A 23,513-nucleotide genomic window follows, 5' to 3' on the forward strand; every position below is an offset into this window, starting at 1 on the left:
CAAATGAGAGGGCTATTCCGTTCGTGGAGGTGTGTCTTGGGCAGCGAGAAAGAAGCCCGGGGTGCCGGACTTTGACCACCCCCCCCTCCCCCCGCATCCGGAAGTACCCGGTACCTGCGGCGGATCCCTTTTGCCCACCACTGCATGTAGTTTATCAACGACCGGTGGGGGGGGTCTCGCCTTCTCCGTTGGCATACTCCGTACATAGCATGGCGATTGGGCGTGGTGAGCGGGAAGGCGTGAAGGGTCTCCACTTCCCGTCGAAGTAGCTCATACATTGTGTCATGGCAACCTCGGTCTGGGCCGCCTGCTTTCTGCTCCTCCTGCTCCTCCTGCTCCACACACTACCTGCCACTTGAAAGCTACTCAGTAATTACCTACTTACCTACCTAGTGTAGGTACTCTGTGCTCAGTACGGTGTATACACCCTTCGTTTCGTCTCTTGTCGTCCCTCCTTACGCTTTCTTGCCAAAGAAACGTGTGTGCCTCTTCTTTCTGATCAATTTTTATTTTCCCATGTCACTCCCCTGTTCGTCCCTTTCTCATCGTTACGTCCCCCCTTCTCTCTCTCTCTCTCTCTCTCCCTCTCTCTCTCCCCCCCTCTCCCTCTCCCTCTGTTCGTCTTGCCTCCGTTGTTGGAATACGTCGTGAAGAAACGAATTCAACCCCGAGACCAATCCGAATCAGACATATACACAGACCCATCTACACGTCTACCGGCCTACGAGAGGGAATTCGAACGAGTGCATCGTCACTTACATAGATAGGCATACGTGTGCCCCCACACCTGACCTATCCACCTCCACCATCTTCTTTTCCTAGGATTGCCCTCCTCCTCCTCCTCCACCAGGGACACTACACTAAAATCAAATCTCCTGCATGGTCAGCCCTCCTCTGACATATATCCCGGCCACCAGTGGCTCCCCATCCTGCACCTATAACAGGCCACGTCCCTTTTTTACGTCCGTAACGTCCCCCCCGGAAGGCCCAAGTCATCTTCGATTGTTCCCAATTTCTATCTTTTTTCGCATCGCACCAACGACTGTCACCGACGAATGACTGCCTTGTTTGATTCCTTTCCGAACTCACCAGTCATTCATATTACCCCCCTTATCCAGACGCTCGGCTGCTGACAAGAAATCCGAGATCTGACGCCGCCCAACAACCAACCATCAAATGAACTCAGGCCATTATTCCTCCGCTGCACGTCATGCCGCCGCCGTTACAACCGGCGGCGGTAGTGGTGCTGTCTACTCGGCCCAACCCGTCGACCATACGCAAGCCGCCTACCATCACACTCACTCGCACTTACAGACGCCCACGCATTCAACGCACGGACAGCCACAGTACTACTCGATGAATACTGTGAGCCCGCCCGCACAAGGACCCTCCATAACGAGCCCGCGCGTTCTGCCAAACTTGGACCTCATGCCCGGTGGCCACTCGCCTGGATCAGCGACTTCGTCCTTGCCGCAGGGCAGGAATGGTCCGCCCGCCGGTCCTTCTTCCCCGGCCGCTTCGGCCTCGGGGGCTTCCAGTCCCGCTTCCAAACCCATCCGTAGGCGAATGCGCATGATCACATCTTGCCTCGAGTGCCGCCGACGGAAGCTCAAGTGTAACAAGTCCCAGCCATGCGTCAACTGCATGAAGTTCTCCCGCGACTGCATCTACCTTAGCCCCAAGCTCGACGAGGCAAGCCAACTGCGCCTGACCGAGATCAAGGAGAAGGTCGGCTCCCTCGAGCGACAGTTGGAGCGCGATGTCGCCAAGACCACGTCTCGCGCCGCCATGCAGCAAGCCATCCTCGCCGATGACGTCGAGGACACCTTTGCCGAGGAGCAGGATCTTGAGCCTACCGATATGACGGCGCTTGATCTAACGTACGAGGAGGACGCAGACGGAACTGACGACCTCATTGATCTGGGAGTCCAGGTTGGCCGTATGCGTATCACAGAACGAATTGGCGGCCTGTCTAGACCAAGGATAGCCGAAGAGGTATGTACTTGACCTTGTGGATTCCAGAGAGCACCACTGCCTCCTATTGGTAACGACAGCCTTCTAACGCAGTAATCAGATCTCCGCCGGCATTTCTGGTGCAGGGGGTCCTTCGGGACCGCCTCCTGGTGGCCCGATGGGCGGCATGGGCGGAATGATGAGTATGATGGGCGGTAGGGGCATGGGCGGGGCCGGGCCAGGCGGGCCGCCCCGTGGTGGACCGCCTGGGTATCCCGGTCACATCGGCCCACCCCCCGGCATGGATGCCATGTCCGTCGTGAGCGGAAGTTCCAACGACTCGATCCCCGATTTTTTGAGGCCAGGCGAATCTTACATTCCGCCGTCGAGTGGTTTCTTCTTCGGCCACTCTTCCGATGCTCTGTCTCTCGACCGGAGGCTGCCCCAAAAGGAAGCCGCAGACCGGCTCATCCTGCAGTATTTCCAAGCGGTTCATCCTGTTGCGCGCTGTGTTCACCGGCCATCTTTTGAGAACGAATACCGCAATTTCTGGGATGACGTATATAGCAACATTGAGCCTCGCGCCTCCATACAGGCCATCATGTTTGCGGCATGGTTCAGTGCCGCCGTCAGCATGGACGACTCCACAGTCAGGGAACTGTTCGGTGTCACCAAGGCCAATCTGATTGAGCGGATGAAGGCCGATGCCGAACGGGCGCTGGGAAAGGCCAATTTCCTCCGCACGACGAGAGTCGAGACCATGCAGGCCTTCATCATGTACATGGTACGTCTCAACGCCCTTTGCCGCGCATGGATCTGTTGCTGACGTTAGATACAGCTTCCCCTTTGCAGAGCCGAGGTGTCTCGGGCTCACTCCGTTCTCGTCGGCGCTGCCGTGAGGATGGCGGAGTGCATGGGCCTGCATAGAGATGGAGAGACGTACGGACTGAACCCTTTGGACACCCACGTGCGAAGACTCATCTGGCACCAACTGTGCTTCCTCGACATCCGAACTTGCGAAGCGCAAGGACCGAGACCAGCAATTAGGCGAGAAGACTACGACACCAAGCTGCCGCTTAATTGCGAAGAAGATGAGCTTTACGCCGCTGGCCCACCCCCTGAGCCGGCCGAGCATTTCACCTCGACATTACCATCGCTCATTCGCTTCGAATGCAACGAGATGATGCGGATAATCTGGCTAGACCGCCGCAGACTCGAGAGCCGACGAACCACCCTGACCGCCGTTCTCACAAAGATCGAGAACTTCAGACGGCGGATGGTTGAAAAGTATGACCATCTCCTCGACGTTACAGTGCCAATCCAACGGTACGCCAAGCTGGTGATGAACCTACTTCTTTACCGCCTCCATGCCATGATCCTTCACCCCTACCACGCCAACGCCAATAGTCCCATGACGCACCGACTGAATAGCCTCTTGATTACATCCGGCATCATGATTATTGAGATATCTATACAGCTTGAGAACGATCCCTTGTTCCATGAATGGTCGTGGTACCTCGGCGCTTATCAACAATTCCAAATCGCTCTGCTCTTGGCGACGGAGATATACTATCGACCACAAAACCAGGAAGCGCACCGCATCTGGGCTTGCTTAGATTACGTCTTCAACACAGATCGCATGCTGCCACCCGAGATCAAGGGCCTGCAAATCCTGGGCGAGATTATGGGTAAGATGCAGACGTACCAAAGCATGCGCAAGATGCGCGCGCCGACAGGCACATCACGGGCGGCGCCGAGCAGGAACGCCGTGGGGGCCAAGCACAGGAACGCCGGGCTGCAGCCACCGTCTCAGCAGTACAATGCGCAGGACGTGCAGATGGGCTTCAAGGCAGAACCAAGTATGGGCAACGGCATGCAACAGGGCCCGCCCCCGATGAGCAGTATGACACCCCCGGGAATGTCGCCTCCAAATGCGCAGATGGCTGGTCCGCCTCCGGGAATTGTCTTCGCGGGCGTCTCCAATGGTGAAGCTATCTGGAGTATGCCGCCCGTGAACGCCGACAGCCCGGAGAGCATTAGCGACGGTGCCAGCGTTGGTGGACACAGGCCCTCGCAGCCGGTGAATATGGTGAACCCTCTTGAGGGCGTTGACTGGGTGAGTTTACCTCGTTTTCAAGTGCGAGAAAGTTGGCAAAGACTGACCGCACCAACTAGGACATCATCAACAACCTTTTCCCCCACGATCCAAACACAGGTGAACTCAACATCTCCGGCTTCAACGACCCATCTCTTGGATTGATCAACGGATTCAATTGGGTACAGCGATGATTGCAGAGTGTGCAGCTGGTTGACCTCTCTTGTGTGCTTTTGTATATTTGGGCTTCATCAGGCATCGCCGGCCTACATACGTTCGTGGCAGCTCTGATTAGTTAGGTATAATACCATGGCCACATGCTGATACGGGCGGTATATCTGTAACGCGGGTGGACCGAGAGCCTCGTCGGGCAGGAGACTATTTATTGTATGTTGCGTGTTCATGTGGAGATGGCTGTTTCGAAGAAAAGAATAAGAAAAAGGTACTCCTTGTGTGACTAGGGGAAGAAAACCGTGAGGGGTGGTATATCCAGCAACTCGAAATGGGTGTGTATGACTAGTTGGTTTGAGGCGTAGGAAGCACGAGGCAAGTTCACTATAGCTGGTGACGGCAACGTTCCCTCGTAGTGTAGTGCAAAAGAAAAAAAAAAGGGATTCGTGCGATGCATCTCTATCTTTGCTTACAATACATCATCAATCGTGTCAAAAGGATTCGCTTCCAGTTCACCCCAAGAGCAGAGACAAAATAAGGTCGTATGCTTCGTTACAGTGTCTACAAGCAGACCCCCGAAAGGATCCGAATGTCACGAAATATGTGTGTGTATAATGGAAATTACAATATGAAATAAGTTTATGTGGGGAACGAGACAGCAAAAACCAACAGGTATCGTCGTGCACCGGAAGAAATGAAAAAAAAAAAAGAAAGAAATCAGGTATTTCTCTTCTTTTCTTTCTCCGCCACTCCCCTCTCCTCCATCGAAAAAAAAGCCTGGAAATGCGTGTTCGTAAACTTCGTAACTTGTCTTGTTTTGGTATCCCATGCCGATGCTCAGTATCCCAGCCCGTTTTCCCTTTCTGAATTCCACGGGCAGTGTGTCTCTTGTCACACCTGCCCCCCTGTGATCGCGTGTATTACTTTCTTGTATATGTGTGTGTACATGTATGTGTGCATGTTGTGAATGTGTGAATGTGGCGTGTGTGTGTGTGTGTAGGTCATCACTGGGTGGAAGCCTGCTCGGGCAGGAACGTCCCCATGCTGATGTCGCTGTGCATGGCAGCCGTCTGGCCGCTGATGGACGCACCGCCGGCGTCGCTCCCGGGCGTGAAGAGACGGACCGCCTTGCCGCCCTTGGGCCGAGCCACCAGCACCTGGGCGGGGCAGACGACAATCTCATCGTCGTTGTTGCCGCCGTCATCGCCCTTCTTGACGACGAGGGGGAAGAGGACGATCCGGACGACGGCCTTCTGGGCCTCGAAGACCTCGTTGGTCACGGACTTGTCGGCGCTGCGCTCGTTCATGAGCGCCGCGTTGAAGGTGACTGTGTCGGCGAGCTCGCCGTCGGCGTCGTACTCGGGCTGCAACGGCGGGAGCATCATGTACTCGGCACGCTGGGTGCGCATCTCGATGGAGAGGTCGACGGCCTCTCGCATCACGCGGCGTAACTGTGACTGGATCTGGTCCTCCAGGTTGGACGGGGGAGGGAGGACCTTGGACAGCGTCTGGAAGATGGCCTGGACCACGGCCTCGGTGTCGAGATCACGCTGGTGCTTGAAGCTGGGCCGCTTGGATAGGAGCGTCAGGGTGACTGCGCGCCATTGTCGGACAGCCCGCGGGGGGCCGACCTCGGTAAGTAGCTTCTCTAGCGACTTGAGCTTCTGTCGCTGCTCGCGGTCCATGCCGAAGAGGTATCGGGTGAAGACGAACTCCCAGATCATGTTCATCGTCATGGACATAAACACGTCCCGGCGTTTGACGCGGTCGGCGAGGTATGTGTCCACGTCGGTGCCATCTAGGATGGCGTTATCGAGACGGTCGATGACCTTCTCGTCGTTGATTTCGCTCGTCAGGCGGCAGGAGCGCATGTCTGAGAACTTGGAGAACCGAAGGACCCATTGCTGCACGTGAGAGCAGAGCTGCTGACACCTGTGGTCGAAGTGGTCAACGTCCTTGACATTGAGGAAGTCACTGTCAGCGCCCTTGGTGGCCAGGATCTGGCGTTGCATCTGCCGGATCTTGTCCTTGGCCGCTTCAAGCTCGGAGCGCAGCCGACCAATCTCGGCGTCCTTCTGCAGCAACGACTCCTGGAAGTGGCCCTGCTCGGTGCGTGCTTCCTCCAACCGCCGCGAGGTGTCGGCGTGCTGCGTCTCCAATGAACGGTACCGCTCATTGTGTTGGGCAGCAAGTTGGGCATTGGCGCTGTTCAGACCTTCATTGACCTCGGTCAAGCGGGCCACCTCCTTTTGTAGAAATTCGAGCGATTGCTTGAGAACGTCGATTTCGGCATCGCGCTCTGCCAGGATGCCCGAGGCCCTGTTGCTGTTATGGGATTCGGCGTGGGCCCGGGCGTCGGCGAGCATCCGGTTCTCGGCCATCAATTGCTCGACACGAGACTCGAGCTCGAGGACTTGCATGCTCTGGCGGCGTCGCATGCTGTGTGGTCTGGTTGGCGATCGGGGAGAACCGATGCGGCCTTCCCCGAATCCATCCTACGATCAGGTCAGTCAACTGTCGGTGAGAGTTGGTGGTGGCTGGCTGGTGATGTGCGCGAGGGTAGCCAAGAGTAGTCGATTGCAGGTGAATCAAGGTAGAAAACAACAAGAAAAAGTTATGCACAGAAAGGAGGAACTTACGAAGACGTCGGCCATGTCCTTTGTGCGGACACGACCTTCGTTGGCGACGGGGGTGTTGCTGGTCGGTTCCTTGGGATCCTTGGTGAGGTCGAGCTGACTTCGTTGGCTCAGAGATCGTAGGTCTCCGCTTACACGCCTGTCTACCCGGCGTAGAGGCGGGGTGGCAGTGCCTGACCGCTGGATGCCTGGGCTCTCAGGCCGGAACTTTAGTGGCTCCGGTGTTAATGACCCCATGGCCCGCCTGTGCCGTGACAGGCTGCTATTGGACATGGACCTGCGCGCTACTGACTCCGTCGGCGCTGGCGACTGCAGTCGTGCAACCCTGTCGGAAACACTGCGGTTGCCCGGTGGGGGAGTGCTGCGTGGCGAGGAGCAGGTGCTGCTGATTGCTGCACCAGCCAGCGCTGCCGATGCCAGGTCCTGATACTTGGACCTTTTTCTCTCTAGCTCTGGGCTGACGGTTCTTCTGTACTTTTGTGGTTCCGGAGTCAGCTCCCGCCCAGTCGGCTCCCGGAGCACGGGGGTCTTGGAAAGAGGATGATCGCGCGTTTCTCCTTCAGCCGAAGGGGATCGCAGCAGTGCTGCCCTGTCCGTTGGCAATTTTGTTCCCTCCAACTCGCGGGATCTCCGCCTCTCACTTCTGTGACTTTTCAATTCGGGGGTCCGTTGCCCATCCCGGCCCGGCGAATTCTGGTCTTGCCACTCCTGAAGCTGGACACCGCTGTTTCGCTCTTCCTCATCGAAGCCGCTTCTTCTGAAGGGGTGGGGTGAGCCGGTTGTGAAACCACTGTCGCGCGTCGGGTCTGGTGAGCCGAGTGTCGTTCGGGAAGCTGGTCTATACAATAGCCGATGCTCTGTCTCGGCTCCTTCGTGCGCTTCCTCCTGTACGGGCGGCAAGATAGTCGGGACCGGACTGCGAAAACCGCCGACTTCAAAGCCGCGTTCTGGGCTCTTTAGTGGACGGCCACCTGAAAGGTCGCGACGAGTTTCGGCCTCGAAGCCGCGGTCGACGGCTTCGTCCATGTCAGTGACCATGGTGTTTGTCTTGGACGTCTTTGCACCCCAGCCCAGTGATTCTTCTTGGTTCTTGTTCATGGACATCCCCTCAGCTGCCTCCGTTCCGGTGTCCCGGCCGAGAACCGGGCTCTCAACGTTATCCTCCAATACCTTCTCCTTGAACGGTGCCGCCAGGCTCGGAATATCTCTGGATTTGTCCTTCGTTTTGTCCACTTCGAACGCCTGTGGAGGTGAAGACGTGATGAGCTCCGCTGTGTGAGCGGCAACATCGTGTGGCTGGCCCGAGTGGATGTTCAAGCCTCTAGACGTAGGACTAGAGACAACGTCCGCCTTTTGTACCTCCACGCCTTGACTAGACGGTCGTTGTGCAGGCTCGGACTTGTCGTCTTGCATAATATTCGCATCGGTGGGTTTCCTGGTCATCTGTTCGTGATCAGCGGCTTCGCCGCCAACCCAAAAGTCCTCAGCATCTGCGTCTGCAGCCTCGCCAACTTGTTTCCTGTCAGCACCTTCCCACAGAGAGGGGTCGTCCAACATGTCCTCCTCTTGCGACGCACGCTTGTCCTCGTACTTGGACTTCTTGCCCTTCTTCTCAGCGCTGCTAGACTTGCTTGCGAGGAAGGCAGCTCCAGCGGCGGCTGCTGCAATTCCAGCTGCGATGTCCATTTCTGCCGATTCGGAATCGGGATGTTTCTCAACTGTCTTTGGCTGGATGGGCTCATCCATGGTCTGATCATTCCTATGTTCAAGGTATGAAGCGGCCATGTCACGGGCAGATGAGGTATTTGGCTCCTGATGTGAGGCATACTCGTCCATCTTGCGTTCAGCAGGGCCTTGGTCTTGAGTGGTGTCGGGCTCCACAGTCGGCAACGACAGCTGTCCTATAGCTCTGCTGGCTTCCTCCGCTGGAGCCCCGAGGCCGCCATCGACATACGCAGCAGCGATCTCCCTAGAGCTCATGATCGGTTCAGGTAGAAGGGTGTTTGGCAACTCTCTTGTTTTCATCTTCTTGCGATTGTCAGACTGGTCGAAAGGCAGCTCGTGGACGACTGTGCTGGTTTCTTGTGCGGGAGTAAGATCAACGCCCACCGACTTGTTTGACGTGGGGGGTGGGCGGTATTGACGCCCTCAGTGACAAACTCCGCAGCAGCGGGCTCGGGAGGCGAGGGTGTTGTAGGGCTTCGAGTAATGTCGCGTGGTGCGTTGTCGAAATACTCAATCTTGTCTTCCTCCTCTTCAGACTTGCCCATCTCGGGCCCAGGCTCCACAGAATCTTGCTGCGAGTTCAAGTCGGCACTGACAGGAGATCGGAAGTCGAGAGAGATGGATTGTTTCTTGCTTTTCTTACCCTTCTTTGACTTCTTGGTTCCATGGACGTTCCACTCATCGTCCCCGGAAGCTGCGGGCTCATGAGCGGTCTCTGAAGCTGGAATCGCGGGCGTCTGTTGATTGTTCTCCTCGGAAGAGCGAGTGTTGTCTGTGGCAGCTTCACCAGCGGTCTCCGCAATGTTGGCGGATGTTTCCCTGTCAGCTGTGCTGCTCTCAACCGTGGGTCGAGTGTCTTGGCTTGTCTCCTCAGAAGTTGTCTCGGGAGCTGTTTGCTCGACGAGAGGAACTGGCTCAGCGCTCCCCGTGGTCTTGAGGAAAGGCGCAGCGGGCTCGTCGAGTTCCCGCTGGCTACTTGTCTCATCATCAAGCTTGTTGAAGCCGGCCGGTATTTCAGAATTGGGAATGGGCTCACAAGACTCCATAGGCTCGGCAGACTTCTGAGCTGCGACCATGTTTATCTCGGCTGCGGGGTGTTCGGATGGGCCATCAGTAGAATGTACAGTAACTTCGTCGGCTGGTGTCTCAAGCGACGTGCCGATCTCAGGCTTCGATGCCGTTTCCTTCTCAGCCGGGACAGCCTGCGGTGTTGCTGTACCAGAAGCCAAAGGAGAATCAGCTTCGGGGTCGTCCAATGGCAAACTCTGTCGCTTCTTCTTCTTCTTGTCTTTCTTGCTCTTGATTATGGTAGCAGCCTCCGGCCATTCTTCAGCTGGTGTTGCTGGTGCATCTGCAGGTAAGTCTTTGATGGCGGGCTCCTGCTCGGCGGCCTTTGATGCCTCTTCGACTTTGCGGTTATCAATGATCGACTGTGCATCAACGGAGAGGATACCAGAAGGCTTGTTGATTGCATCATCAGCCGTCTCGACCTGTGGCTGATGATCAGGAGTGCTCTTGGAGTCGATCTCTGGGCCATGCTCAGAGGGGAGCCCTGGCTTATTAGTCAAGGTTCCTGCAATGGCGTTGTTGTCAAGGGGTGCCTCCTGTAGGTCGGTCTTGGCTGTCCGGTCTTCTTGTGAAAGAACTGTCTTAGGCTCTGCCTCGAGGCTGGCGGAAGACGCTGGCGCTTCGGCAATAGCCTCGGGCTCAACGAGAGGAGATTGCTTCTTCTTGTTCTTCTTGCTTTTCTTCGAGGTTGGCACTTCAGGCGATTCCTTGGCAGGCACGGTTGTGTCCTCCGTGGACTCGACGGTTGAGATCTCAGTAGCAGGGTCTGCGGTACTTGGCTCTTGGACCGGGTGTGTGGCATGGTCTTCCGACGGGGTGGACGACTCATCGATGGCTGGAGCAGTAATTCCAGGCTCAATGGACTTTCTCTCCTCCTTGTCCTCCTTGGATTTCTTGACGACTAACTCTTGCGGTTCTTCCACGGACACTGACCCATCAACACCCCTTTCCGGCTCGAGTGTCAGCGTCTCAGACTTGGTCGGCGCATCCAGCTTCTTGTCGTCAGCGCGTTGTTCCTGTGCCGTCTCATGTACCAGAAGTTTGGGTTCCTCTCCTTTCTCATCGGCCAAGTCTTGGGTGGGGACTTCTGGAGCTGTTGCCGTGATCGGAGGCTCGACGGTTGGTAGATCTGAAGTAACATTGTTGTCGGTAGTCGAGGCTTGCTCAATTGTCGTCACATCTTTGGCTTCCTCAGCGGCAGCCTCCAATGGCATAGCGGTTTCGGAACCCAGATCGAAGCTATCGCCCGCCTTGGACTTTCGGTTCTTCTTCTTGTCCTTCTTTGATTTTTTGGCGGACGTAGCCTCGGGCCATTCCTCTTTTGCGGGTGGTTGGTGCTCTGTGACGGCTCCATTGCTAACTTCCTGAACAGGGTCGCTGAGGGATGCTGGCGATTCAGTCGTCCCGAGTGGTTCTTCGACAGAGCGGCTCTCTGCCTGAGGGTGATCTTGGGAAGAAGTGGGCTCGGATCCAGATGGGACAGCGGACGACTCGATGTCTCGGGAAGCTTCTGCGGGCTCGACCGACACATCAGGAGATTGCTTGACTTGGCTTTCAGGGTCCAGTATCTCAGCCGGAGTGGCATTACCTGACGTAATCTCGGGGTCATCTTGTGATCTGCCCTTCTTATTTTTCTTGTCTTTCTTGGACTTCTTTTGAACCGACGGGAATTCGTCCTCCATATTTGGGGATTCGGCGGCGACCTTAGTGGGAGCATCGCTGGCAGTGGCGATAGGAGTTTCAGCGGCAACCTCTACGGGAGCAGCCTCGACTGGGACTTCAGAGGGCGTCTCGGCAGAGATGTCAATAGGAGCTGTTTCCGTGGGGAGAGAAGAAGTCTCTGTCTCAGTGACAGACGCCTCTTTGACTTTGACAACGTCATCAGCCAAGTTCTGCTCGAGATCTGGGCGAAGCGGGGTTGACTCCTCGGGCTCTACCAGAACGGCGTCTGCTGATTTTCCCTTCTTCTTTTTCTTTTCCTTCTTCGATTTCTTGGTCGTGTTTAGAAATTCTTCTTCGGGATCAGGGACCGCTGACTCTGGTGCGATCTGGGTTGATTCCCCAGGGGTTGCTGGAACAGCGGGTTCGACAACAACAGTATCCTTGTCTGGGGTGTTATTGTCGGCCGGTGGCAGGTCAACCTCTCCAAAGGACAATGTTGTCGTGTTCGGGGACTTGGGTTCGGGGGCGTCTTTCTGAGGAGTTATATTACTAGAAAGAAGGTCGGTTGCCAATGGGGTCTCCTCTGCGACTTCGCCAATGGTATTGTCTTGATTGGCAGAAGTCTCCAAGGGGGGCTCTCTCGATAACTCGGCTGGCTCCGGCAATGGAATGATTGCAGGAGAAGTATCGGGGATGGTTTGGGCTGCTGCAGGAACGTCGAGAGGGTCCGATGACTCCAACATCGTAGGTGTCGCAGCTCCAGAGGGAGGATTGGAGTCATCCTGAAGCTTGCCCTTTTTCTTCTTTTTCTTATCCTTCTTCGACAATTTCGGAGCTGAGAAATCCTCATTGGTCTGCGCTACGGTCCCAGACTGCGCTGACTGATCAGCAGACTGTTCAAGCGGTGTATGAGGCATTGCTGGTGAGAGCTCCTGAACAGTGCCCTCTGCAGATTTGGATGGCCCCGAGAACACCTCAGTGGGGAAAGCAGCGACAGGCTCAGCGGCAGGCTCAGCGGCGGACTCAGTGGCGGGCTCAGTGACAGGAGCAGCGATGGGCTCAGCGGCGGGCTCGGCAGCAGACATGGTGACTTCGGGCGCAGGCTCAGTCGAAGGCTCCGGTTCAGTCAGGTCCAAAGATTTTCCCTTCTTCTTGGCCTTCTTCGCCTTCTTGCCGGTCAATGGGGACTCGTCACCCGCGTTGACATCGGGGGCCGTGGGGGCATCGGGCAGGCTCTCGACACCGACGGAGCGCGTCTTACTTTCGGCCGGTACATCTTCGGGTTGGGCAACCGCTGGCTGATCGGCGGAAGAAACCTCCGCTGCGGGTACCTCGATAGCAAGGCTTTGATCGTCCTGGGGTACAGTGATGTTTGAAGACTGGGATTCGGACTCAAGCTCGGTTGAATCCTTCTTCCCCTTCGCTTTCTTGGCCTTCTTTCCGGTCATCAAAGGGAACTCCTGCTCGGGATCCGCGGGCTGGACAGCCTCGGTCTCCTGATCCGGGATAACTTCCTCTGCTGCAGGCAGCTGTTCCGTGGCCGGCGTGCTCTCTAGGCCAGCCACTTTGTCGGAGAAAACTGTCTCCGGGTGAGCTGTCTCCACAGACGTGCTCTGAACCTCGGCTTGCGTTGAAGGTGGCACTTCTGCTTGAAGCTCAGGTTCAAGGTGTTGCTCGGGCTGTTGCTCAACTGGCTGCTCGAGGACAGGCTCAACAACTGGATCTGACTGAGAAGCTTTCCCCTTCTTTTTCTTGTCCTTCTTAGACTTCTTCTCCGGGACTAGGAGCTCGTCCTCCGGGTTGGCAATGTCCGCCGTTTGAGGAGCCTCCTCGAGGGGCGCAGGGACGCTATCGTCCTTAAAGGTGTTCTCGACCGACGTGGAAGGGTCGCTTTCAAGGGCCGGAACCTGCTTGGAGGCGTTGTCAGTCTGACTGTCAGCAGGCTTCTCCTCGCCGGCCTCCTTCGCTTCGGCGGCGGCAGCGGCTTTCGCCATTTCGGCCATCTTCTTCTTTTTCTGTTTTTTGCTTAGACCAGCGAAAGGGTCCACCTCAACGATTGGTGTTTCAGGCTCAGGCTTCCCGGCAGCATTCTCTTCCGCAGGCTTATTTTCCACAAGCTTGTCTTCCACAGGCTTGTCCTCAACGAGAACATCAGAGGGCTTCTCCTCGACAGACTTGTCATCAAGAGCCGTTTCGGCTAATTTATCCTCGGCAACCTGCGTGGTTTCGGCAAAGGCGGGCTCAGAAACTGCATCTACAGTAGCCATCTCGGCCGCCGGTTTTTCCTCCTTCTCGTTAAGCCTAGCTGAGGGATCTTCTTTGGTCTGCGGTGCCTCTGTCGCTGACACCTCCTCGGCATGCTCTATGTTGGCGAGTTTGTCGTCCAATAGCGACTCTTCGGCAGGCTTGAGTTCGGCGGGTGTGTCCTCAATAGTCTTGTCCTCAACAGCAGCCTCTACAGGGTGGCTATCAACAGACTTCTCTTTGGCAGCCTTCGCGATGGCGTCCGCGGCAGCTTTTTCGGCGACGGCCAGCTCAGCCTTTTTCTTTTTCTTTTCTTTTTTGCTTAGGCCAGCAAAGGGATCCTCTTCGACTTTTGGTGTTACAGGCTGTTGTTCTGCAATAGGTGTTGATTCTGTTTGAATTTCATCCTTTGAAGAATCATCTTGGGGCATTTCCCTTTTGGCAGTCTTCTCGTCGACATGCTTGTCTTCGGCAGGTGTCTCCTCAAAAGACTTGTCAGTAGACTTGTGTTCACCTTGAGCAGTAACTTTGGTGACAGCCTTCTCAGCGGACGTCTCCTCGACGGCGGAGTTGTCGGTGGCAGGCTTTTCTTCGACAATCGTTTCCTCCAGGGCCTGGTCGGTCTCGACAGGAGGGTTCGAAGCGGCTGCAGCTTCAACTTCGGCGGCAGCAATCTCGGCCAACTTCTTCTTCTTTGCCTTTTTGCTGAGACCAGCAAAAGGATCTACCTCGGCTTGGAGCGGCTCCGGTGTCGTTTCGGCCGCCTTCTCTACCGCTGTCGCGGACTCCGGCTCTGGCACGGGGTTCCCCTCGGCAAGCGTCTCCCTGGCCGACTCGGGGGACTTTTCTTCGGTAGGCGCCTCGGCGGCGTTGACTTCGACTGGCTCTGCAGGATCGTGAGTTGGAGCTTCGCCAACGGCAGCGGCAGACTCGGCGGCAGCTTCCGTAGCAACCTTTTCGGCGGCGGCTAGCTCGGCCTTCTTCTTTTTCTTTTCCTTTTTGCTAAGACCGGCAAAGGGGTCCACTTCCGTCTTTGGCTGCTCTGCCTCCATGACAGGCGTCTCGCTGGCGGGCTTGTCTTCGGTGAATTCTGCTTCAGTAGGCTTCTGCACCGTCGGCTGGGTAGTTTCTGGTGCAGGTGATGGATCCTCCTCGGCTGATGCACCTTTTGGCTGAGTGGCCTCGTCGATCGCAGTGAGGGCTGGGTCTTCGAGAGTCTCTGCATTCTGTGACACGGTTGTGGATTCTGGTACAGTCTCGGTTTCCACGGCCGGCAACTGCTCCTCGGGGGCGTCAATTGAGGCACCCTTCTTTTTCTTCTTGTCTTTCTTCGACTTCTTCGAGGTGAGAGCATCTTCTTCCGTGGGTGTTGAAATTTGCTCCTCAACGACAGGGACCTCTGAGGGAACGATAGGTGACTCGGTAGTTGGTGCTGCCTCTGCAGCGGTGGTTTCTTCTACAGCTTTATGACTTTGGTCCTCGGCTGTGGGGGCCTCGGGAGAGACGACTGGTGGTTCGGGCGTCTGATCTGCGGCTGGGAACGCGGATTGATCAACCAACTCGGGCTCTGGTGTTGCTGGTGCTTCATCTGGTGTGCTCGTAGAAGCAAGGCCCTTCTTCTTTTTCTTGTCCTTCTTTGACTTCTTCGTGACAACTGGAAATTCTTCGTCTTGCAGTGATGCCGTGCCATCACCCAAAGTCTCGAGATCCGTTTGCGGAGCAGAGTCGATGTTCTTGAGCTGGGCCGATGGCAATTCAGGTGTGCTTTCAGAGTTGTCGGCTGCTGGCGCTTCGGTGAGTTGGATTGTTGGGTCTTGAGCTAGAGTTGCAGGTGCATCGTCGGATTTCGGAGTTTTTTGCAGGTCCCCTGCCCCCGCCTCGGTTGATGAAGGCACGTCCTCAGCGGGTTTGTTTTCCGTGTTGGGCAGGAAGGTGTCCTCGAGGGGGGCAGGGGCGGCCGTGGTCATGCCTTCTGGGGATTCAGACCTCTCTGGTTGAGCTTTGGGCGAAGCAAGGTCATGGCTGTCGTCTAAAGAAATGCTCTGCTTCTTTTTCTTCTTGTCCTTTTTGCTCTTCTTAGTCGGCTCAAAACCACCGAGATCAGCCTCCTCGGGCGCTCCAGGCTTCTCATCTGTCGTTTCTGAATTGCCTGTAATGTCGGTTGTTGGCTGTGCCGTGGTGTCAAATTCCGCTGTCGCGCTTTCTAGAGGGCCCACGGTCTCTGTACTCTCCCTAGACTCTTGGACTTCCGGGGCGTCAATAGGAGTCTCTGTTGTCTCCACTGGTGTTGTTTGCTCATCGCTGGCAACATCAATCTTGGAAGCCTCATCCAGAGCCGGCTGAGAAGGGGCTTTTGCCTCATCGATGACTTCGGATCTCTCGAGTGGAGGCTCATTGCTTTGCCCTGTAGCAGCGGCAGCGGCAGCAGCAGTCTCAGCCGCAGCGCGCTTCTTCCTGTCTTTCTTACTCTTCTTGCCGGATGGCTGAGATGCCCATTCATCCTCGCCAGCCTCGACTGCTTCCGTTACGGGGGCCATCACGAGGGCATCTTCGACACCCGGTGAGGGTTCCGGCCCCGCTTGTTCCGGTGCTTGGACCGGTCCGTCCACGGCCTGAACCGCCGGGGCTCCGTCGTCCACAACTTGTTCCTTGACATCTTGGACATTGTCTTGCGGGACAGGCTCGGCGGATGCGGCCTTGGTCTTCTTTTTGCTCTTCTTGTCCTTTTTGGACATCTTGCTCGAGCTTGAGGGCTCAGACCGGAAGCCGTCTTCCCAACCGGCTCGTGTCTCGGTCTGGTCAGGGTCTTGGGTGGTGCTCACGTCCCCTGTTGGTTCAGGGCCTGGAAGGGTCTCCGAAAGCGGCTTTAATTGCGGCTCCGAAGTAATGGGTTCACCCAGCGATTCCGGATTTGCTGATTGACCCGCGAGTGCAGCATCGGTGGCGAGAGGGTCATGTAAGTCCTCTTTCTCGTCCGTCTCTGCGTCTCCCGCAGCTTCCTTATTCTGGACGTTTGAGATATTATTGTCGTGTTGTTCGTCACCCAGAGGAAGGTTCTCGACAGCAGAGGAGTCAGTAATCCCCGCATCAGAAATTTTGCCAACCACCACCGGACTGGGACCGGGTACATGATGCAGAGGTTGGGGGATCTCCATGTTTGTGTCGTCTTGGTTGGCCAAGGCCATAACCGGGGTATCGTGTGGGTCTCCAGCCTCCAGAGCCGAGTCGGTGAGGGCCGGGCCCACGGGTTGGGCATCCGCTATCCGCCCGCTTTGCGTGTCCCCCACTGATTTGTCGTCGACCGACCCACTGAAAGGCCCCACACCCATATGCAGGCCGGGGTCTTGGATGTCGACCTCCCCCGTTTGAGCGCTGACTTCAGCCGATGGTTCGTCAATAGCGCCAGGGCGGCCCGCAGGTTCGGGGTTTGTTGCATCAGCTTCGGCGCTAGTGTCTTGCTCTGCGTCCACCTCCGATGACAGTGTCTCACCGCCCTCCCGGTTGGCCACCTCGATGTCGCCCATAATGGAGGAGGCAGGCGTGGGAGGCATTTGACCACCCCAAGGGGAGTCGGTTTGTTGCGTGGCAATTGGCTCGCCTGCGACCCCCCGCGTGGCCTTCAGCCCAGGCGATGACGGAAACCCATCGCCGCCGGGGTTCGGACTTGTGTCTTGCAGACCGGGCAGGGTCTCGCTGGGCTCACTTGCATGGCGTATCTGTGCTTGGCCCTCTGGGTCGAGATCCTTCTCCGCCGCGGCTGTAGCTATTTGGTCCATTTCGATGCCTTGCGAGGCCACAACGTCGCCGTGGCCGATCGCTTCCGGCGAGGCCCCTGCTACTGACTCATCTTGGCGCAATTGTGGCTCGGTTTCGAATGCTATCTCATAGGCGGGTGCGCTTTCCGTGGTGCTCACGTCTCCCAAACGCTCGTCTTCGTCTTCTTGATGTGGCGCAGGCTCGGTGCCGGTCGAGAAAGACTCCAGCTCAGGCGCCCAGGTCACGGATTTTCTCTTCTTCTTGCTCGCAGTTGGAGAAGCCGACAATTCGGCCTCTATCGGCGCGTCTGCTTGCAAGAAGCGGGTTTCGTCACGGCCAGGCTCTCCCGATGGAGACGTCAAATAAGCGGACTGTTCTCTTGTATTCGCTACATCTGCCGTGGTTTCGAGGGCACTTGTGGACGGGCTGTTCTCAGGCTCCAGGTCCAGGGTTGAAGACTTCTTGCCCTTATTCTTCTTCTTTCCCTTTTTGGTAACAGTTGGCCCTGGGTCTGCCTCCTCTGAAATCTTGCTGTCCGTAGCGAATTCTCCGCTCGTCGGGGGTTCTTGCGATGATTGCTCCATCTCCCCTAGCTTGTCTGTGATCGTGTCCGAAATCCCGTTGTCCGTGATCGTCCCGTCCTTCGCCTCCTTGTCGTCCGAATCCTTGGCGGCATCCTCAGTCCTCGGCTCCAGTACGGTGGCCGCGGCAGTGGCCGCAGCCTCCTTCTTGGCCTTTTTCTTGCTCTTCTTGGAACTCTTTGGTGTCTCAGGTTCGATTGGAGAGTCTAAACCACGGTATTGGTCTTCGTCGACGCGTGTCCCTTGGAATTTGGCGTCAAACGAACCAATCTGGCTATCGACCAAGGTAGGTTCTTGAGAAAGGTTCTCGAATGCCTCAACTTGACTCCCTGGTGTGGCGGGTCCCTGCGGAGGTGTAACGAAAGCTTCGTCCTGACTCTCACTCATCGTTGGCGTTTGCGGCCCCGCGTTCAGCATGTTCTGTGCTGCAAGGTCCGTCACATTTACATCGTCTGACTGCGGTTGATCGAGTGTGGCAACCGGCTCTTGCATTCCAGTGCTGTCCGTCTCAACGGGCTTCTCGTCAGCCGGGCAATCGTGTGAAGTGATATCCAAAGTTCCCGTGGCAACATCGTCGGCGACAACGGCAGTAACTTCGGGCTCTGCTTCGGCTGCCTTCTTGTCTTTCTTCTTTTTCTTCTTTGACTTCTTCAAAGACTTGGACGTATCCTCGGCCAGACTAGGAGTTTCGGTTTGCTCGTCGGGGACCAAGGAAGAAATGGAAGTCTCAGGCATGTCTGTCGCGGCGACCGCCTTGTCCGAGGCAAGGCTTGCCTCATTGGTTTGAAGAATAGCATCCTCGACCTGCTGCGTCTCCGTGGGGGCGATGTCGGTAGGCTGGGTCTTAAGAGACTCATCAACCGATGGGTTCTCGAAGAGGGTCTCTGCAAGAGCACTCTCTGACGGGGCTGATTCAGCAGCAGGCGTCTCGATGGAAGAAGCTGCCTCGAGAGCCTCAGCTCTGGTGGGTAAAGGTTCGTCTGAGGAAATCTCAGCAGGAAGATTCTCAATAACCGGAGTCTCCACAATCGGCGTCTCATCAGCCGGAGTCTCGGCAGGGGTCTCAACGGCAGGAGTCTCAACTGAGGATATTTCAAAGGTAGGCACCTCCTTGGCAGAAGGCTCAGCAATGGAAGCATCAACGGCACGGCTATCGGCCATAGAAGCCTTTGCGTCAAAGGGCCCATCAACAGGGGCTTCGGTGGTTGGAGTCTGCACGCCTGGAGACTGCAGAGGGGTCGTCTCAGCAGACATCACATCGTCCAGTTGGGACAGCGAGGCACCCTTGCCCTTCTTCTTCTTTTTCTTCTTCTTGCCAGATGATTCGGGCTGAGAAGCCTCGGCCGGGGGCGTCTCCACGTTCGAAGGCACCGGCTCAGCAGTCGGCTTCTCGTCGGTGTCGACGATTGGCACATTTTCAGAAGCTTCCAGGGCAGTGGTTGTTTTTTCGGCCACGTCTTCGGGTACAGGCATTGCGGAAGCGACTGTCTCGGTAGGAGCTTGCCCGGATGCCTCCTCAGGTTCCGTGGGTATGTCCTCTGGAAGTGGTATCGCAGAGGCAACCTCGGTAAGAGCTGGCTCAGGTCTCTCCTCGGGCACTTCCTCCAGCGTCTCGTTGGCATCTTCAGGGAGAGGCGTGGCGGCGGCTTGGGTCGGTACGGATACGTCACCAACAATCTGATCGACGGGCGCGGCTACAATCGTGCTAACTGCGACAGGTTCCGGGGGAGCAGCTTCCGAGATACCGGCTTCTTTTGGCTCGACATCCAGGTTCGATGTTGAAGGCACCCGATCCAAAGCAGGCTCAGGCTGGGGCTCGGTGGTCTTGGTCGCAATTGCCGCCAGAAGTTCATCGTCTGCTGTCAGGCTCTTTCTGGACTTCTTCAACTTCTTCTTCTGTTTCTTGGACAAGGGTGCAGATGGAGTTTCAGTAGGCTCTCCGACCTCGCGAGACTGAATGGTTGGCTCCTCAGCGGGAGGACTACTCTCGGAAACGGGGATAGATTGCTCTTGCTGACTGTCGGTAATAGCTAGGGTTTCATCAGATTGAATGGTAGAGATCTGCTGCTCCGACGGATCGGCATCCAACTTGGAAGAGGATTCTTGCGTAGGGGGTGCAGGTTGTAACTCCGGGATCACAACCTTTTCAGCGGACTTGTCACTTTGATCTTGCACAATAGCCTGCTGCTCGCCCAAGTCATCACTTGGCCCGAATAACTTCTCTGCAGCCTCAAGGGGTAGAGCCTGGGGCTCGGATGTAACCTCGATCTGTTCGACTGTCTTCTCCTCTAAGGGTTGAAGAGGGAGCTCCTGTATGAACGAGTCGTCTTCGGCAGTGAAGGATTCAACCACTGGAGCCTGCTGCTCTGACTGAACGTTTGCGATTGCCTCCAGAGGCTTTCCGTCGTTGTCTAGAGTAGGACCGGGTGACAGAGAAGAGTCTAGAGGCACTTCGGGGGTCAGATTGGGCACGAGAGACTCATCATCCACGGTCTTCTTCCCCTTCTTCTTCTTTTTGCCCTTCTTAACGTCGGAAGCCAGAGGGTCGAGGATCAGAGGTGCTGCAGGCAGCCCGGCCTCAACTGTATCTTTAGAACTGCCAAAGTCGGGCAATGCGGTTTGAGCCTCCTCTTGGGTAGTGATTGGTTCCTTGAAATCCGGGGCTGACTCAAGCTGTTCAGGATCCTGCGCATCTTTGGCCTTTGCTGCATCACTCGACAAAAGACTATCCGTCATAGGTTGTGAATCCTCAGGGAGCGGAACAGAAGCAGCCTGTTCAGCTTCAGTGGTCACAGGATCCTTCTCGGACTGAAGCAAGGGGGTTGCCAAAGCCGGCTCTGAAATGTCTGCAAGCTGGGTACCAGCTGCCTCTTGGGCTTGGGTCGTCTCCTTTGTCGTCTCAGGCTCGAGCAAGGCCTCCTCCTCGGCGGCGTCCAATGCATCAGGAAGCGGGATAGAGGCAGCTTCTTCGGCTTCATTAGTCTCCGTAGCCTTGGCAGGCTCAGGCGAGGAACTGATCGGTGCATCTGTATCAAGGGCGGCCTTGCTGGTCTGCTTGTTGGCCTCGGCAGAACGCTCAGGCTCTTGCATCTCCGCCTGCGCCTGCTCCCAAGCCTTCTTGACCTTCTGCAGCTTCTTCTTCTCCTTCTTGGACAATTTCTTTCCGCCAGCGGTATCTTGTGCAAGAAGCTCAGCGGCTGCGGGTCCGGTGACCTCGCTGTCAGCCGCGGTATCGCGCACAGCGGCAACATCGCTCTCAGCAGGAAAAGAGATATCTGCCGGTACAACTGGAGGATGGGCGAGTTCTCGTAGCGCCTTGTCCGTGGGTTCCAGGGGTTGATCGTCTCGAATTGAGGGCAGCAAATTCTCGTCGTCCGCAATAGACAGGTCAGCGTCATTGGAGAGGAAGAGGATCTCTTCAGCAGAGGCGGAGGGGAGAGGTGGCAGAGCGTCATTGGCAGTGGGCAAAGCTTCAATCGGTGGCGCCGTAGTACAGTCAGTGGAAGCAAGAATGGCATCCTCAGTTGAAGTTGAGGCAGAAGGAACCGCATCGACAGACGGCGGCTCGTCATGTCCAATCGAAATGGATGAAACATGTTCGTTCAGGGGCGACGTGGTTGCCTGCTCCTCAGTTGGCATAGAGCGGGTGGCTTCGTTTGAAATAGGCGTCGTCAACTCTTCGGCCGGAGTAGCGGGAGCAACATCGGTGGACGGCAAAATTTCCTTGTCTGTAGAAACAGAGGAAGCGATGTCAGCCGAGGGAAGCGTGGTGTTATCGATGGACATCCCCTTGGCCTTCTTCTTCTTCTTGTCTTTCTTGGACTTCTTCTCGTCCGTGGGTGGCTCTGCTGAAGCGGGAGGTTCCAAGGTCTCGGTTTCTCGCTTAACCTCTGTTGCCTTTTCCTCGGCCTTAGCGTGATCGATGAGCGAGGCAGCTGCGAGTCCGGCAGCTGCGCCTCCGGCCAAGGCTGCAAGGGCAGTGTTGTGAGAGCCAGAGAGATTCTGCTCCTCGATCTCGGCCGTGCCAACTGTGGCGTCGTAAGATCTGCTAGGCGTAGGGCTTGGCGGTGTGTCTAAGGTATCACGATCCATTAGAGTTTTGATGATTGATGAGGGCGTCATGTGCAGGAGATACGAACTTCTTTCTTTGGACGTGGCTTCGACTGGTTCCGGTTCGGCAATCGTAGTTGGGCGCGCCGAAGGGCTGTCGTGAAGTGCAGGTAGCTCCTCTAGCTCTGATGTCGGGATAACCGGCTGCTTCCAGGTTCCTGCCGCATCTCTTACCGGGCTGGCGGGGAGAGCCGGCAAGTCAGCAAGCGTAGCGTGTGAAAAGGCAGATTGCCGGGCAGCGTCATCGGCAGTAGGAAGGGCAGGCGACGCTGGGCCGTAGAGGCTCCTCTCTTGAGAAATGGTATCTGCTGGTTCTGCTTTAGGCCTCATCACCGGCGTGTCCAGAGGGCTAGCAGGAAGGGGCGGCAACTCCTCATAGTAGTGTTCTGACGGGTCCGAATACTTGGCAGCGTCTGGCAATTCAGGGAGAGCAGGCGAAGGCCGCTCAAACATTACACCGGCGTGCTGGATTGCGTGCTCTGCCTTGGGGGTAGTCTCCTGCGAGCCGAATTGGCGGTCCGCCTGGTCAGGGTACCGCAACATGTCGGTGTCGATGCGAAGGTCGTTGGGCTCAAAAGGCGACGCCTGAAGTTGATTGAAGTATTTTACGTCGTCTTCGCGCAGCGAGAACTCAGGCGCAGGAGACTCCCGCGAGGACGGCTCGCTCGGAGGCAGCTCTGGGAAGTCGATGGGTGGCTCCATCGACTGGGCTGCGGATTCCTGACGAGATTGTTCCAACAGGTAGAGAGGCTTGATCTCACGGCTGCTCTCCCACGAGATCGGCCTAGAGGGGCGTCTAGCATAGGTGGCAGAAGTAGGAGTAGTGACGTGGGTGGCATCGGGGGCCGTGGTCACCGGGGGGGGCGAGGTGGGAGAGGGGCCAAAGTTGCCGGGGGAGGACGAGGGCGTGGACCTCTGTCCCAACCGTAACTTGAAAGGTACGGCGGTCTGGCTTGGACTTCGGAGCGGGGTTTCGATGTTGCTGCGCTTCCGCGAGTGGGTCTTGGGCGTCTTCGTTTCGTGCTGACGTCTCCGTTCCTCCGGAGGCGTCTCTGGCCGGCTATCAGGCAAGGCGGGAAGGTTCTCCAGCTCCTCGGTTGGAGAGCCCGGCATGCTCGGAGGCATGGGGCTGGGTGGCAAAGGAAGCAGATCGCCATATTGAGGGTCGATGGCGGGTCTGATGTCCCGCGGCACGATCTCCGGGTCGATGTCGACATCTCGGGTGGGGCTGGAAGACCTTTCCCGAGATCGAGGAATGTCGACCGACTCTTCCATTTGAGGAGGTTCAGTGGCATTGGAGCGGGACATCAGGGAGCCCAAAGCTGCCACAGCGCCCGCCAAGCCGACACCCGCGCCAAGGGTGCCGGCATTATCTAAAAAAGACGACTTCTCATCCTTGCCAGATACCTCCTTGTTGTTGCCGCCTCTGAAGAGACTGTTGAAGAAGCCGCTACTGCGCTTCTCCTCCTCTTTGGGGCTCTTCTGGTCGTCGCTCCGTCTCTTACGACCAGA

At 56.7% G+C, this 23,513-nt stretch overlaps 2 protein-coding genes across 2 annotated transcripts; one reads left to right on the forward strand and one right to left on the reverse strand.

Moving 5' to 3' along the window:
• Window positions 1-727: 727 nt before the first annotated feature.
• On the forward strand, window positions 728-4,374 carry LY79DRAFT_5589 (fungal-specific transcription factor domain-containing protein). The gene is made up of 4 exons (XM_060558215.1): window positions 728-1,995; window positions 2,075-2,737; window positions 2,792-4,069; window positions 4,129-4,374. The coding sequence occupies exons 1-4, from the start codon at window positions 1,177-1,179 to the stop codon at window positions 4,240-4,242; spliced, it is 2,874 nt and encodes a 957-aa protein (XP_060420564.1). The 5' UTR covers window positions 728-1,176; the 3' UTR covers window positions 4,243-4,374.
• Window positions 4,375-5,223: 849 nt separating this feature from the next.
• Window positions 5,224-6,873, reverse strand: LY79DRAFT_585690 (uncharacterized protein; the record flags this gene model as incomplete). Its single annotated transcript, XM_060560529.1, has 3 exons — window positions 5,224-6,390; window positions 6,445-6,714; window positions 6,859-6,873. The coding sequence occupies 3 exons, from the start codon at window positions 6,871-6,873 to the stop codon at window positions 5,224-5,226; spliced, it is 1,452 nt and encodes a 483-aa protein (XP_060420565.1).
• Window positions 6,874-23,513: the final 16,640 nt, after the last annotated feature.

The sequence above is a fragment of the Colletotrichum navitas genome (assembly GCF_030913465.1).
Source record: "Colletotrichum navitas strain CBS 125086 chromosome Unknown LY79scaffold_1, whole genome shotgun sequence".
Lineage (NCBI taxonomy): Eukaryota > Fungi > Ascomycota > Sordariomycetes > Glomerellales > Glomerellaceae > Colletotrichum > Colletotrichum navitas.

Coding starts and splice junctions, on each gene's coding strand:
- LY79DRAFT_5589 (XM_060558215.1), top strand. CDS start 1,177: ATGAACTCAGGCCATTATTCCTCCGCTGCACGTCATGCCGCCGCCGTT. Junction 1,996..2,074: donor GACCAAGGATAGCCGAAGAG/GTATGTACTTGA, acceptor CGCAGTAATCAG/ATCTCCGCCGGCATTTCTGG. Junction 4,070..4,128: donor CTCTTGAGGGCGTTGACTGG/GTGAGTTTACCT, acceptor CGCACCAACTAG/GACATCATCAACAACCTTTT.